This window comes from Oreochromis aureus, linkage group 8, assembly GCF_013358895.1.
Source record: "Oreochromis aureus strain Israel breed Guangdong linkage group 8, ZZ_aureus, whole genome shotgun sequence".
In the NCBI taxonomy this organism is placed as follows: domain Eukaryota; kingdom Metazoa; phylum Chordata; class Actinopteri; order Cichliformes; family Cichlidae; genus Oreochromis; species Oreochromis aureus.
Genome location: NC_052949.1, coordinates 16,474,452 through 16,490,566, shown reverse-complemented (window position 1 = coordinate 16,490,566; position 16,115 = coordinate 16,474,452). Strand labels below are relative to the sequence as shown.

General features: G+C 41.0%; 1 protein-coding gene across 1 annotated transcript in view; it reads right to left on the bottom strand.

The window, feature by feature from the left end:
* Positions 1-15,653, bottom strand: part of ngfrb (nerve growth factor receptor b) — a 35,902-nt gene extending 20,249 nt beyond the window's left edge. The window contains exons 1-3 of the mRNA XM_039616533.1: positions 15,302-15,653; positions 11,362-11,503; positions 4,158-4,514 (exon numbers count right to left, since the gene is read on the bottom strand). Coding sequence (XP_039472467.1) covers positions 4,158-4,514; positions 11,362-11,503; positions 15,302-15,355 — 553 coding nt within the window. The 5' untranslated portion in view covers positions 15,356-15,653. The remainder of the gene's footprint in view (positions 1-4,157; positions 4,515-11,361; positions 11,504-15,301) is intronic.
* Between the last annotated feature and the right edge of the window lie 462 nt (positions 15,654-16,115).

The following is a 16,115-nucleotide window of genomic DNA, read 5'->3' as shown; positions in this document are numbered from 1 at the left end:
ACTAAACTTTTTGTTCATCTGGTCATAGAACAGTTTTCCACTTTACTTCAGTCTATTTCAAATGAGCTTTGGTCGAGAAAAAGAAGATGGCAGCGTTTCTGGCTGATGTTCACAAATGGTTTCTTCTTTGCATGAAAGCTTTAACCTGCATTTGTGGTTGACATGGTGAACTGTGGTCACAGATGATAATTTCTGGCAGTGTTTTTGAGCAAATGCATTGATTTTCATGATAAAGTCCTTCCTCTTTTAAACACAGTGCTCGCCTAGGGCTTAAAGTTAATCAGCATTCAATATTGTCCCTTGCGCACAGAGATTTCTCCAGATTTTCCTAATCGTTTTACGATATTATGCACTGTAGATGATTAAATACTGAAATTGATTGCTAAATACTCTAGGAAAATTATTCTGTCCTCTTAGCATTTTTACTCCTGAGAGCTTCTCCCCTCTGCTCTTTTTATACCCAGTCATATCACTGACCTGTTGCTAATTAACCCAATTAGTAGCAAAATGTTCCTCCAGCTTTTCAGAACCACTTACTTTTCCAGCCTTCTGTTGTCCCTTTCCCAACTTTTTTGAGACGTGCTGCTGTCATTAAAATCAAAACAGCCTTATTTCTTCTTTACCCCCTGGAGTGAACAGACACACCAACATATCACATGACCGGTGTAAGATGACCTAGCAGCTAGACACAGCCTGAGTTCCAACTTGTGTTGAAAGTGTAGACTTTAAACTACATACCAGTTTTCATTATAACAGTGGAGTTATTTGGATTTCTAGGCAGTTTGATGTATATAAGTCCTACACCAAAAAAATAGATAAGCATTCAAAAGGAAAAATATCCTGAATCACATTTAGTGTTATATTTTAGATAATTTCAGTGGATATTTGGGATTCAGGTATTTGTTTTAGTTTGATATTGCAAGGCACTATTTGCTAGCAATGTTTGGTGCAGCTTTCCCAAAACCAGGATTAGATTTAGGTTTAGCATATATGACGACTTTGACCTCAGAGGGTTCAATGGTACATTTGCTCATTTCAAACATATGTTTTCTGAGTAAATTATGAGTTTTGGCATTATTGCATTGTTGTTATATTTACATTAAAATATCATTCCAACTTCTTTGGGATTGGGGTTGAATTTAAGAATGGGTATTCTACTGATATACTTTTGTGTCTCCTTAGACACATTTTAATTTACAGAACTAGTAATCCAAATCTAAAATTAGTTGGGAGAATGTGTCGGTTCAGCTTAAACAAATTAGTGCAGCAACAATTTCTGATTAAGGCTAAAATGGCCCAAATACTGCAGTGGGACACAGGAACACTCAAGAGAAACTGTGCCTTCTTTGAATAAACAGGAAAAATGATGTCCCCTTATAATTATACCAAGCACATTCGACATTAGTTTCTTACTCATTACTGGCTCTTCTTTTGTTTGGCCCCATGGGCTAAACCGAAAGCCCTCCTAGGCCAAAGAGTACCATGGGAGGACGTACAAAAGGGTCCCTTTAGCCTCAGACTGGCTCTGTGTTCGCCACTGTGATAACAACATCCTTCAAACCACTTTCCCAACAGACTGCTTGGCTGATCAACAGACTCCTTTTATTGTCACCTCACAAAAGCGTTGATTTAATCTTTGAGGCATCAGATCATTGGAATGAGCAGTGACTCCAGTCATACAGAATTCCTGATTTGGAGTGTGATACCCACAGGGTGCAATGGTATAAAAGAAATTCAGAGCCCTGTTTAGAGAAATGACCTTCTTCTAAACCCTCAACATAGAGAGAGTGTGGTCTTTGTTTCTCTCTTGGGATGAGTCTCTGAAGACAATGAGACAAGCTTCAGTGTGGCATTTAGGTCGATGGGCCAACAATGTGTATAGTGTCGAACTTAGATGATCTGATTATGAGGCTGACAAAGTGGATGTCAAGTGTGTTGTACATTTCATTCAGTGTTGGACAGCGAAGATGTGCTCACGTAGTTTCATTCACATCGTTGTGACCCCGGGCGACACACTTCATCACTCATCCTTACTCGGCACAGAAGTTGAAACTTGCTTGGTATTTAGACCAGGTCACCTCACAAAGCCATTTATTAGATAGCTGATAAATAGCGATATGAATGGTCTTATCACATCACAAGAATACAAAATCAGCAAAGTGCTGGAAACACTCTTCTGAGATTTTGGTCCATATTTACATGATAGCATCACAAAATTGCTGCACATCCATGACATGAATCTCCTTTTTCCACCAAATCTCAATGGTACTCTATTAGATTGAAATCTGGTGACTATGGATCTGGTGACCACAGTTTGATATGATGCAACTTCTGCGACATGTTGTTTTATCCTCCTGGAAGCAGCCATCAGTAACACTACTCAGGTAGGCCGTGGTGTTTAAACAATGCTCAGTTGGTCCTAAGGGGCCCAAAGTGTGCCAAAGAAAAATCTCCCATACCATTAGACCACCATGAGCAGCCTGAGTCTTTGATATAAGGCATCGCGGATCCATGCTTTCATGTGGTTTACAACAAATTCTGACCCTACCATCTAAATGTTACAGCAGAAATCGAGATTCATTAGAACGGCCAAAGTTGTTCCAGTCTTCTCTTGTCTAGTTTTGGTGAGTCTGTGTGAATTGTAGCCTCAGTTTCCTGTTCTTCACTAATGACAGTTACATCTGGTGCAGTCTTCTGCTGCTGTACCACATCTGCTTCAAAGTTTAAACATTGTGGGTCCAGAGAAGCTCTTCTGCATACCTTGTTTTTTTTCGAGTGGCTCTTTGAATTACTATTGATTTCTATCAGCTCCGAGCTGCCTGACCATTCTCCATTCTCTGACCTTTGATATCAACAAGACATTTTACCCAGATAACTGATGTTCGCTGGATATTTTCTCAGACCATTTTCTGTAAACTCCAGATATTTATAATTGTGTAGGAAAATCCCAATAGACCCCCAGTTTCTGAAATACTCAGACCAACAACCACAAAGTCACTTTCTTCCCCTTTCTGATGCTCAGTTTGCATGCCTAATGCATTGAGTTTACACAATTTGATTGCTGAATAGATATTGGATGAACAGAAAAGCTAAGAGGTACTGGGTTTAGTCTTACATTGTCGAAACATAATGAGAGTATGGTGCTCAGGTGTCTGAATTATCTCGTCCACACTTAAACAAGACTTAGAAAGTAAGAAAGAAACACTTAGAAAGTAACACTCCTCAGCCCTTCCCAGGAAGGTGGCACGGATGCCCCTCCGGTGGTGCTCCTTGGGCTCTCGCACTCTGGGTCCTCTGGATGTCTGGAGCCTGGATCTCCTCCATGCCTGCTTCATGCCCTGGGGACGGGGCTATGGGCCTCCACACCCTCTAGCAGACCGTTACATGGGGAAACCTTTTTGTATACAAGCGTTGATCCACACAGGTGTGCACACGGGTGTTCACTGTTCGTGAGACATAAACTACACCTTTCTTAGCTGCTACTTCAAAGCACATTGTGCGCTGTCTGTCCCATGTGCTGCACAACAACTTTCAATATTTAGTATTTACTGCTGTTCACACTCAGCTAGATTAACGTGATGGTGTTGTGTTTAGTATGTTGCTTTGTTTTTGTTTGGTTTTTTTTGCTTGTCTTTTCTTCTTTTTCTCTCAACAGGTGATCCAAGAGATTTTTTTTTTTTTTCTTTCTCTTTGTCTTTATAAGTGCCCTTTCTCACTGTCCCTTTTCCCTTCTGTTTTTCTTTTCCTTCCTCTCTTTCTTTCTCCCTTTCCTATCCCCCAGTCATGTCTGTCCCATCTGTAACAACTGAAAATAAAATAAATAATAACAACAAAGTTTGATCAAATGGACCAATACGGCAATGCCATGATGATCCATTTGGCAAAATAAATCCATTTGGTATCCTTGTTGGTCTTCAGACAACAATTCTGACGGCTTAAGAACCAAATGGGACAGAAAAAAAAAAAAAAAAAAAAAAAAGTAACACTTAAATAAAGAACTAGTCAGCCGAGTACACAATCAGGGCGTTATGCCAAGAAGCTTATTTGTTTTAGATTGTTTGCTTTAAAATACATCATAAAACTTTTTTTTAACTGTGCATATATGTGCCCTTTGACCCATTAGACTTCATGTTGACAATATGAGCTACTTGTCCTACCTTGGCAAATCGTATCGCTGAAAGGGGTGCACGACTCTAACTCCTCCAGCTCATCACAAGTAGTGCAAGGAATACAAGGCTCCCAAAAGCTTTCCTGGTCCGAGTAGGTGTCCCCAGTGCAATTCTCACACTTTGTGTCACGGTCAGCCTCACAGCTGTACAGCATTCCCTGACCTTCAGGACACTTAGTGCAGGGTAGACAATTCTGTGAGGTTTCGTCCAGGTAGAAACCATAGTTGCACGTGCAAATGGCGTCAGCGGAGTCAGTGCAGGGAGTATGCATGCGCAATAGACCGGAGCACTGCGTGCAGGGCTGACATTCCTCCGTGTGGCTTATGCTTTCTGAGAAGGTTTCACCTGAAGAAAGAGAGAAGAAAATTGACATGAAAGGTGTTCATTTAACAGAAAGATAAATACAGATAACATTCTGACAAAGTCTTTGTTATAAGAAACTACACACTGTTTTTGAACATTTCCACAGCCCATTCAGTGGCCTCTGTGAACAGCTTAATGGCAGTCAGCAAGGCTCATTAACCAAAGCCATTGGGTACCTATGACTTTAGGTCTTTACCTAAAGTTTAATGAGGCAACTTCTGTTGTGAATAATTTTATTGTATTTACCCATTGTTAGTGATACCACTTAGCCAAATAAGTCAAAAATGCATATATAATCTTATTTTCCAGCACTTGCAACCACTCCAGTGATGTTATTGCACCCTTATTAAGCTGTCAACATTAGCTACACACTTTATTTTGAATGAATTAATATTAGGCATTATTCAAATAACTGGTACTGTGATTTGTTTTTATTGAGGAGGTTTCAAGTCTTTATTTTTATATTTAATATTTAAAATGTAAAATTTCATTTAGCTTTCTGAATATATTTAATTTTTAAAAAAATTAATTTTAATGAGTGAGATTGTCATCTTGAGGAATGTGATTACAAAGCTCATAAAACACAATGGATGCAGAAAAAAACACAAGTTGAATAAAACAACCGCGACGTAGAAAAATGTTTTCTCCTTCACAACAAGCACATCTTAGTGAAATCCTTCGCACATTTTGGTTTTTGTCACTTCCACTGCTGTTCTGTCACATTAACGTCTCCCCCGAATCACTTTTGCTGTCTTGTGTCAGCTTCTGTTTATTTGTTGCTCTTGTTTTCGTTGTGTGTTTTTGCAGCATTATTTTCCCTTTTTCTTAGATTTCAGTACGTTTGACCTCTCAGGGCCACCGTAGGATTCAGTGTTCCAAAAATCAAGTTGGGACACGGGAATTAAGCTATAAGGTTATTTTTCCTGGTGGGCATATAAATGCAAAGAGGTCGCTTGGAACAAGAAAGGACTTCAAGAATATTTCAGAAAAGGATGTTTCTAGAAAATTAACACAGTTACTTGAAATGTTTTGTAAATGATATGTAGTGCAGCATATGTGCAAAACTTCCAGGACAAATATAGATGCAAAGGACACGATCAATGTTGCATGTTTTATGGAATTGTATTTCGGCTAGATAGAGAACTGGGAAACCCACTAAATTATGCAACAGACCCATTTGTAAGAGCAGCTCGTGTGTGTATGTGTGTATTAGAGACTGGTGAATTTATCTTGGCAGAATTTAACTTCATAAATTCTGCCAAAAGTGTGTTGGGTTTTTTTTATTTCCAGTGTCTGACTCTTGCAGAGTTGCAGTTTGTCCTTGACTAATGCAAAAATATCAAATACGTTCAACAAAATAAATACTTTTTGTGGAAATTGTGGATAAGCATTGTACCACTTTTTTTAATAAATTGCATACAGCAAATATAAAGATCAGTTTGCTAATCTGTAGACTAACAGCAACAATGAATATCTATGATGATAGTAAATAAGATGGAAGTGAACTGCCTTGATAAAGACATATTTTAAGATAAAGCAAACGAAAACGAGTGCTTTCACTCTGAGGATTATGTCCTCAACTAACTGCTTTGTGAGCAAGGTGGTGAAATGTGTGCAGTTTACTATAGATTTTCTCTTGTTTTCCCATCTTTAAAGCAAACTGAAATAAACTAGTCTCTGGTAGGAGACAGAAGGCTTTTGGTATGCAGTCTGCCATGACCCTCTGCTGTTCACTGTCTGATAGCGTATCAAGTTTTTTTTGGTCTGCGTCACTGGCCCACCAACCTCGGCGAATGCTCTGATGATGCAGAGATTACAGCAGAGATAGGGAGAGATAGACAGACACGGACGGACGGAGAGAAGAAAAGAAGGTCGTGTCATTTGAGAACCTGATGAATCTGTGTGTGCAGTTCTGCCTTAAATTGATGGTGTCAAATGTGAGTCCTTCACATTTTTGTTTAATTATGTCTTCAGAGGTGGACTATTGTCCCCTCTCTTTATGTGGGCCTGTTGCAGTCGTGTACTGAAACCCTACCGCCACCACCACACTCCCCCCTTGCCCCCATTATGTCCCACTACACCCTCCCCGCTCTTGGACTACCCTCACTCCCCCTTCCCCATGAGTGCTCTCAGAGCCATTATCATAATGCCATGCATCAATAATGCAAGTCAATACATTAATAACACTAGGCTGTAGCATGGAGAGAAGAGCTGGGGGAGTGGGGGTTGGTTATGGTGCCGGAGGGAGGGGGAGTACTGACGGCCTTTTCGTGGCTCGGCGTATCATAACTTTCACTGCTTGTCTAAAACTGAATCCTTCGCTTTGTTTTCAACACCCATAAAAGGACTCCTGACTTTATCCTCTACGGCTGCCGAATGTGTGTTAGTCTGTGTGAGTGTGTGGGAGTTTTCCTGGACATGTTTGTACATGAGTGTGTGTGTGTGAACCATTTACTGAGAAGTTTGCCTTGTTTCTATTCCACTTCCACGTACAGCTGTACTTGTTCTGTTTCATCTCCACTTATCTGCTCATTCAGCCAAACTCCTCAAGGGCTTTGGCTAGCTATCTTTTTTAGCACTTCTGCCAGGATCCTGTAAACTATCTGCACTAAATGAAGCCTAGGAAGTCTGTGTCCTATAAACAGATTGGTGTGCAATCTGATTCTATTAAAAGTAGGCAATATGCCTGAAACAGCACATGGAAGGACATATGGTGGGTGGAAGGAAATGCGATGTTTTTGTTTCAAGACTCTCAGAGAAAACAAAACTGTAACATATTATGGTTCCTCATGTGAGAGTTGAGTGGCATACAGGATGTCATACCAATTCAATTAAATTCAATTTAAATTTAAATTAAATTTTACTTATATAGAACCAAATCACAACAACTGTTGCCTTAAGGTGTTTATTATTGTAGAGCTCCTAAAATAATACAGAGAAAATCCCAACAAGCAGTGACAGTGGAAAGGAAAAACTCCCTTTTAACAGGAAGAAATCCCCGGCAGGATCAGGCAGCAGGACCCATCTGCCACGATCAGGTGGTGGGGAGGAGAAGGAGACAGATCAAAAGAGGCGCTAGGAAGCGAGCCAGAGATTAATAATAACTAATGACTGGATTCAGAGTGGCGTATACCACCAGTCATGAGTAAAAATTGTGTATTTCTAACTGGATGAAAAGTGGTTCCTGGAGGTTGCTGAGGAAAGCGGTCGCACAAAGGGTGCTTCACCAAACACCTCCTTGTAATTGCTTTGGACTTCCACTCCTGGCAGGATTGTGGTGTTGCATTTACAAACACCTGAATGCTTCAAAGCAGAAAGTGCCAGAATGTCTGCTTTTATAGAGGTGTTCACAATTGCTGATCATGAGTTAATCAAGGGCCTTTGATTATCAGCATCTGACTGCTACTTCCCCTCTTAATCCGTATGGAAGCAGTTAGCGTGTTATTACTTTTCCCCATGGTGCATTTGCATTTTGGCTAAGTTTTTATCAAACAAAAGTGAAGATGTGGTGTAATATGTCATCTTTTGTCATTCACCTGACGTTATACTTACCTTATTTTAAGACACATGTTTTTATTATGTCCCAATATGTAAACCTTTAGAGTTCAAAGAGGGCATACTTTATTTTGATTATAACTGTAATTCTAATAAAAGACAGTTTTTTTGTAGTATGCCTGAATAACAACCCATTAATTATTAACAGTAAACTGGAAACAGTTTTCAGCGTGTGGTTCACATGTTCTGATAAGTAAAATGCCACACATCTCCTTCTTAGTGTCAAGGTTGTTCCTACACCGTGACTCAAAAGCATATGAACAAAACCAAAACTGAAACATGGGACTATCCAAGGAGCATGTGAATGCACAAAAACTTCCCCCGGTCTAATAATACAGCACGGCCTACACTGTGATCTGACTTGGATGCCATCATGGAGAAACATCACAGCGATGATAAATGACATATTTTTACAAAAAGAAACTTGTTTAAATCGTGTCCGGCCTTTGGAAAAGACCCTAACGCTGATTCTTGTTAATCTCATGAAGTAATTAATCAAACAAACTAACAACAGACAGTCTTTTTAATTTGTTTCATAGCCTTTGCTACTAAATTTGTGGTTCTGAAGCAGGTGAAAAGAAAAAGAAAGAAGCCACCAGCCAAGCTTTTATGCATATTACAAGACACTGTTTGGGCTGGCTTGTTAAAGCAGAGATTTGATAAGCGCGCTGTAATTGGGCTGAATACTGAAACTTCAGCTTCATATCTATGCTTGTGTTTTTACAACATCATTATAATGTTATCTCATGAAGAGATATCTGCTTGGCATTTCTTTGTTTATGAGCTCGAGCAGATCTTGTCACCATCTGTTTGTTCACGCCTGAGCTGAACCAGCTCTATAAGACTGATAATTATTATCCTTTGGGACATTTCAAATAACTATAATTTTAAGCAGATATCAGAAGCTTTTTTTAAAAGAAAAAATAGAAATAGAACAGAAGACAGTTTATGACAAGAAGTCCAGAACTAAACGCTTTTATGCACAAAAGCAATATATCATTAAGTTGCCGACTAACTCTTCTAAACACTTAAAAACACATACATCTTTCCAAAGTCCCACAATCCTAAATAAATAAATCATCTACATTCATGTTCTCACGACTTCTCCCATGACCTGAAGTCTGAATCATTTTGTGAGTCTGGGCTTCCTTGGCTCATGGGTTACCATCCTCCGCTGGCTCAGGGAAGTTTACAGCTACTTCCTGGCCTGGTTGCAGGATGGTTAGGGAATTCATGCAAGAAAAACTGGCTGTAGACCAAACGTGTCCTCTGTAGCTCCGAGATGACCTCGGATTCTAAATTTCCCAAAACATTTCATGCTGGTGAATTTTCCCTGTGCTAAAAAGTGGAGCTGTACCACACTGAGAAGACTTTAAATACCTTTTTGAGCTCTGCAGTCACCATTCATGCTTACCAAATCTACTGTGACATAACAGCTTGTCTGATGCACTACACATCTTTGAACAGAGTTTTTTTTTTTCCTCTGACAGGATTTGGAGCTGTTCCCGCTCTTGTATCCTCTCAACATCACTGTCCTCAGAAAGCCTTTCAGCCCAACAAAGCCTCTCTCCCTACATGGTAAAGGCCGCGAGGAGGGCAGGATACTGGAGAACAATTATGTCTGGCATCCAGTTTACTTCCAAACATCCAAATAAGTTTAATGCTTTAAATTAAATGCAAAAACATTAAGAAGTCTGCTACTTTCTGGCATACAACACCGTGGTTTCATAAGAGTGATAATCTAATTTCATCCACACTAATGTCGAGAGCTGTTTTGTTGCGTAATCTAGCTGGGAGCTGTTTTTAGGTGCACTCACATAATTCAAGGGATGCTATTGTCAAATCAGAGGCTAGCTGGACAGCCCTGAAATTCAAGGACTCAGAGCATGAATCGTAGCGACTTTGAAGTCCTGTGACTTCAATAAAAAACATCATGCTCCCAAAACACTGCGTCTTAGTAACTGTGATGATAGCTTGATTATGTGTGTGTGTGTGTGTGTGTGTGTGTGTGACTGGGGTGGGGGGGGGGGGTGTTCTCATAAAAACGTGGACAAATAAACAAATCAAGAGTTTGATATGGAAATGTTAGCCAGATTTAAACCTGCATTCTTTGTATTGACCAGCAGGGGGGGCTTACTAGGCTGTAAAGACAAGACAAATCATAGCAGTATTCAACCCAACTCCTTACTTTTCTTACAATGTCTGTAAACACTTTGCTAAAGAGTTTATGGTCTCAATCCTTAGTTTAAAGTCAATGGGAATGTAGCATGATGTTCATTTAGTAAATTATGGTCCCATTTAGTGTAAAATAGACAAAAAATCAGGATATACTTTAGGACATGGCTAGTTTTTGGAACTGAAAGCTTACCAGCATGCGGTGTCCAACTTAGCTCAACCCTCATATGTGCCTTCTGGTTTCGAAAAGGTGAGATGTCAACAACAGAAATGCTCAAGCCAAGGCTTCTTTAACAAAGTCCACAAACCAGTGGACAGAGTCATAGCTCCGTCCATCTTTTGTATACAGTCTATGGGTAACATAGTAGTAGAGATTGCCATGCATAAGTCCTGTAGAATCATATTTATTATGTTTAAGGATGAACTGATTTAAACATAAATTTAACGTAAACAACAACAATGCTGGAGAGCTTTTGCTATCATAAAACACTAAAAAATATTATTACATTTACAATTTAAAACAGGAACAAATAAATAAGCTTTAAAAGCGGGCTAAAACTAAAATAAAACACATGCTATACTACTATGAAACAACAAAGATTAACTCACTATAGCTGCTGATATCCTAATAACAAAATCTAGCTTTGCAAAACCTACAGAAGGCTGTTGTTGAGCCCAAAATTATTCACTGTCTTACAGTTTGGCTGTAGGATTTTGGATTTTAAATCAAACTTTGAAGGAAAATTGCAGTTGATTTACAATCCTGCATAACTGCTGTTGGAAGCATGTGTTTTCTCCGGGGACACACTCACAGCGGTAAGCTCGAACAAGTGGGAAGAAGACAGAGGGTGAATTTCAGGGCATCAGTTTATCATCTTCTTCTGTCAGATGAAACACTGATGATCAGAACCAGAGACTACACGGCATGCTCGTGGAGCTCTGCTCTGAGGCATGTAACCAGCACAGCTAGCTCATTCATTAATGTTTGAGTGCATGCGTCTGGGTTTTTTTTTTTTCTGTGTATTTGCATCAGAAACCCCTGAATCTACGAGTGTCCGTGTTCTCGTGACATTTAGACAGCTGTTTGTGTGATACTCACTATCGAGGCACGGCTCACAGACAGTCTGCTGGGCCCCACAGGGTTGGACGACACCCTCGCCAGGCTGACACTGCTTGCAGCATTCGCCACTGTGTGTATACTGGTTTGATGGACATGCTCCCTTATTGGCCAGGGTCCCAACCTGCAGAATGACAGCAACTCCATTAACATTCAGCAGCAAATTGAAGATTGTCAGTAAAACACACACAACAATAATTTTACAGATAAAGTTTAATGTTTTGCGTCAAGCGAAGTAATGTTTCATATTGTGCAACAAGCGCACAGTCTCACACCGCTGGCTGAAAAGGCCATCATGCTGGAATGAAGCCCCAATATTTCACAAGAAAGAGCATTAGAAAGAAAGAAAAAATAAACAGCACTCTAGAAAACGGAAATCTTTCTTACTGTCTGGCATCTGCTTAGGTTTATTTTGGAAGGGCTAAAACTAGTTTAGTCATGGGGCCAATGAGGACCCCGAAGGAAAGCGGGAAGAAAAATCAGAACAGTTGTGAGATGATTAATGGCAAAGCCTCACAAAACGGTCCACTTTCCACAGTCCCTTTTTCTGTTTTCTCTGCTTTCGTGCAATACTACGTTTTCTTTTCCTTGTCTGGCTTCAAATAAAAATAAATTGTAGAAACAAATAATTCTCTGGTTAAACTGCTTACATTTTTTGACACACGGGATCTGTAACTCGAGGTCACAAAGAGGTCCTGCTTTGTTTTTTTAAAACGGTCACATGCAAGTTTAAGATGTGAAGGCATTTATAAAGTGCCAGTACACAAAATAACACATCCTCACAAAGATAAAGCTGGTCCTTTCTACATTCTTCAAATAACAACCTGTTGAGTGCGTTATCAAAGCTGCTGACAGGTAAAGATATCTGTGTGTGCCTCTGCTCGGGCATAAATAAATGCATGACACTCAGGCTTGAGCCAGGACGTGTCTCTACATCTTACTACAACTCTTAAGACCTATGAGTGTGCATGGCCTTTGACATTATATCTAATAGCTAAATCTTTGCTTTCTTCTGCTCACCTTAATCTCTAAAGCAAACATGACAGAGTTACATAATAACAAAGCTTTATGTTTTTCTTCTCCCCATATACATGATGATTTTTAAGCTGATATGTATGAAATCAGGACCGTCTGCTGTAAGCCAGTGTATTACTTATGAGTTATCCCATTAGTCATAGATGAAGGGTGTAAAGAAAATTGTGTCTCCGCCTTGTTAGACCACATTAAAACAATTAAAAACAATTACAGGACATTAAAACAATTTTTAAGGGACTTTTTTGTTTTTACTACTAAATGTAAGTCAGATACAGCAAATATACTTAGAGAGGATGGATGTGAGTATGTTGACGGAGGTATTTTTGCGAAGGAGGTACAATCGCCTGACAGGCGTCAGGGTTCAGGTGTGTGTGGAATGTTACTGACGAGAGAAAGGAGCTCCACGAAACATCAAATGTCCCCTCGAGCACCTCCACTGAGTCAGCTGGCAGATAATGTCCATGAGTGTGTGGATGGGTGTGAGCATGTACGCTTTCCTTTGGACCTACACAAACACACACTCTCTGTTGCTCTCAACGGTGTCACGGTTCACTGACCTTCAAGTCTTTGGTATTTAATTTTACATCCTCTAAATCTTCAAGAATGTTTTCAGCCTCGTGCAGGAACTTTTTATTTGAAATGTTCCATTAAAAAAATGCCTGGTTAGTTTGATTCCTCTATTATTTTCATGAAAGTGCACAAACTCTGGGAAACAAAGACAGTTTATGTTCATCGAGTGAAGCTCCTAATTCTCCCGTGACTGTTGTAGCACCAAGTTTTCTCTGCGTGACCTGCAACACTTTCTCCAAGCGATGAGTTTAAGCCTCCAAAATGTTTTACTTTGTAGCTTCCTCACAACTTCAAAGCCCTCGCTCTCTTTTCCTCACAGCTCGCAGCTCACGCTCTACCTCACGCTCACCTTTCCCATCTGCACGCGCTCATCACTCTACAGTAGCTGCTTCCCCTGAGCTGCGCTCCACACACTCCCAACCAAACATTCACATTCGTGCAAACAAATTAACAAACCTTACATGTGAACAAACCTGTTCCAAAAGTCAAACTGACACCTTTGAAATGACTCCAAGTTCCAGCATTTTGACAACTGCGTCTTTTTTTGTTGTTGTTGGGGCTTTTTTACCCTAGCTCCAGGTGTGAGGGTGTGCGGCACCAAGATGTCTCAAAGACAAATAACCGAGATTAAAGTGCATCAGTAATGTCTGCTGGGCTGTGCAAACAGAAGAATTAGAGGGCAACGCAATTTTCAGCATACGGCTTGAGCAATAGAAAAAAGGAAAAGGATGCAGGGCACTGAGCAAGTTGCAGCTCGACTTGCACGTTTCCTGCTTTTTGGATGGAAATTTGTGGGCTGCACTCTTCAACTTTTGTCAGCCAATTTCCCTGAAGCAAAATCAAGAAGTAAGAAGAACACACACGCACGTGCACACACGCGCACACACACACACACACACACACACACACACACACACACACACACACACACACACACAAATGAATGCACAGAAGCATCTGGACACACCACTTTCAATGCTCCAACCAATCTTACTAATGCAACAGTCAATTTTCAGTTGGAGGCACTTAACCTCTAGACCTCAGCTGTCAGCGCTTGTTAAGCCATTAGAGTTCCACTAAACCAGCCTTCCAATAAACTGGGCCTAATTTTAATCCAGACGTGGACCCTAAACTGCTGTTGGCCCACTGGGTGCCGGTGACACCACAACCCCATGCGTTCGCAAACAAAGCTGAATCATCACTTCATGGAGCGAGAGGCAAAGGGAGAGAAACAGACAAGAGGCGAGCCAAGTGAGCGTGTAAGGGGGAAAGGAGGAGAGGAAAAGTGAGGGGGCTGGGAGTGGGTAGGAGGGTGGTTCAGACTCTATCAATATTACATGTGCTGAGCCAGCAGAGGATATATACCCATCAGTAGGAGCAGCTGTCACGTATCAATGATGCAGCCGGCTCCAAAAACCAAGACCTTGACAAGCTCATGGCACAGGCTGACCGTGTCCATGTAAAGTACACTTTTGCATAGTTTTCATGAATCCTCATAAGGTGGTGGATTTTCCGTCCCTCTCCCACATATTCGTGTTTTCCCCGTCTCCCTCCCTCTATGTTTACTTCCATCTCCTGCATCTGCTTGCTTTTGCCTCTGTGTAGCTTCATCTTCCAGGCCTTCGCAGTGGTGAGAATCTGTGCATCGCCCAGTAATCGCCCTAAAGATCATGCTTAATGTTTAACTTCCTGTATGCCCATTATCACAAGTTTGCCTCACAAACTCAGTAAATCGAGGAATTCACCAAAGTTAAACCAAACCCGGGCTTTACTGGTGATCTCCTCCACAGAGCCCACTGTGACATTGTTATTGTCCTGCTGTCTGTGGAGCCACATGTAACTGAGAAGGGTGGAACTACAGATCCACAACTGAGGCTATAGAGTATCAACCTGAATGGCTCCTGCATACATCCATTCTTGCTTCACAATGTCAAGCCAGGGCTGCGGGTGGGACAGGTGCAGAGACACGAACGTGTGCTGTTTTAAGCACCACAAATACCAGTATCATCTAACATGACCGGGACTTTAAATCCCAGAGAGAAAAGTAAAGATTTTCCGAAAAGTTTTCTCTCAAAAAGTGAAGGGCGTGACAGGCTGCACGGGAAGAAAAAATATTAATAAAAAGAAAAGAAAACACGTGAAAGAAAGAAAACATCCCCCACACACTCGCACCAGCTTTTAACCACCTTCTAATGGGACTATGTTGATGCGCAACTGGGCATGCTTTCTGCGCACGATGTGACAGGGAAAAATGTAACCAGGTGAAGTTGACGGCAAACATTTAACACCCACGATGATTATGTCAGAGAGTACTCACCGCTCCAAGCAACACTGCTACGAACACGCAATACATTCTGTGTCTTGTTTGCATCTTTCGAGGAAGGTCAGCCGTCGGATGCAGGGCAGAGTGATGCAGTCTTTAGTCTGCACTGAACTCGGTTGTCATTATTGTGTCTTTGCAAATCTTTTGGATTCTGCTGTTAGAGTAGGAGGAATATAAATAAGAAAATGTCCGAGTAAGTGAGCTGTGTCAGGTGTGAAACCCGCAGCGGGAACTCACTAAGTCCGTGAGCCCTAGCTGCAGATGCGATCCACTCGCTGAGACTGACCCATCGGATTCACGCCTGCGTGCGCTTCTTTCCTCCTACAGCGTTTCATCTGGCAGAAGCGCTCAGCGGCTTCAGGGAAGGGCCCGTCTCCCTCTCCACGCCCACAATGTGCGCACACACACATACACACACACACACACACGAACTAGCGCTCTCCTTCTCTTTTTTAAATGGTTAAATTACGTGGTAGTTGCTGTTGAATGGAACCAACCAAGTGTTTAAAAACCAGACTGCCTCCCGTCTAAATGAGTCTCCTTTGAAAAACTAATGAAAGGAAGACATCCATCAGACTGAAAACAGAAGTCCCCTCAGTCACACGGATGTACACCCTCTGATGTCTGCAGCAACATCCACGCTAATGATGCACAACCCAAACAACCAACAAACAAACAAACAAATAAAAAGTTAACTTTAATGAGAGTCGTCTGTCCCAGAGGTGTCAAATATAAAGCTGGGGGGCCAAAATCGGCCCAGCAAAAACTCCAATCCGGCCCAATGCACAGCCTTGGATCAAGAGAAGGA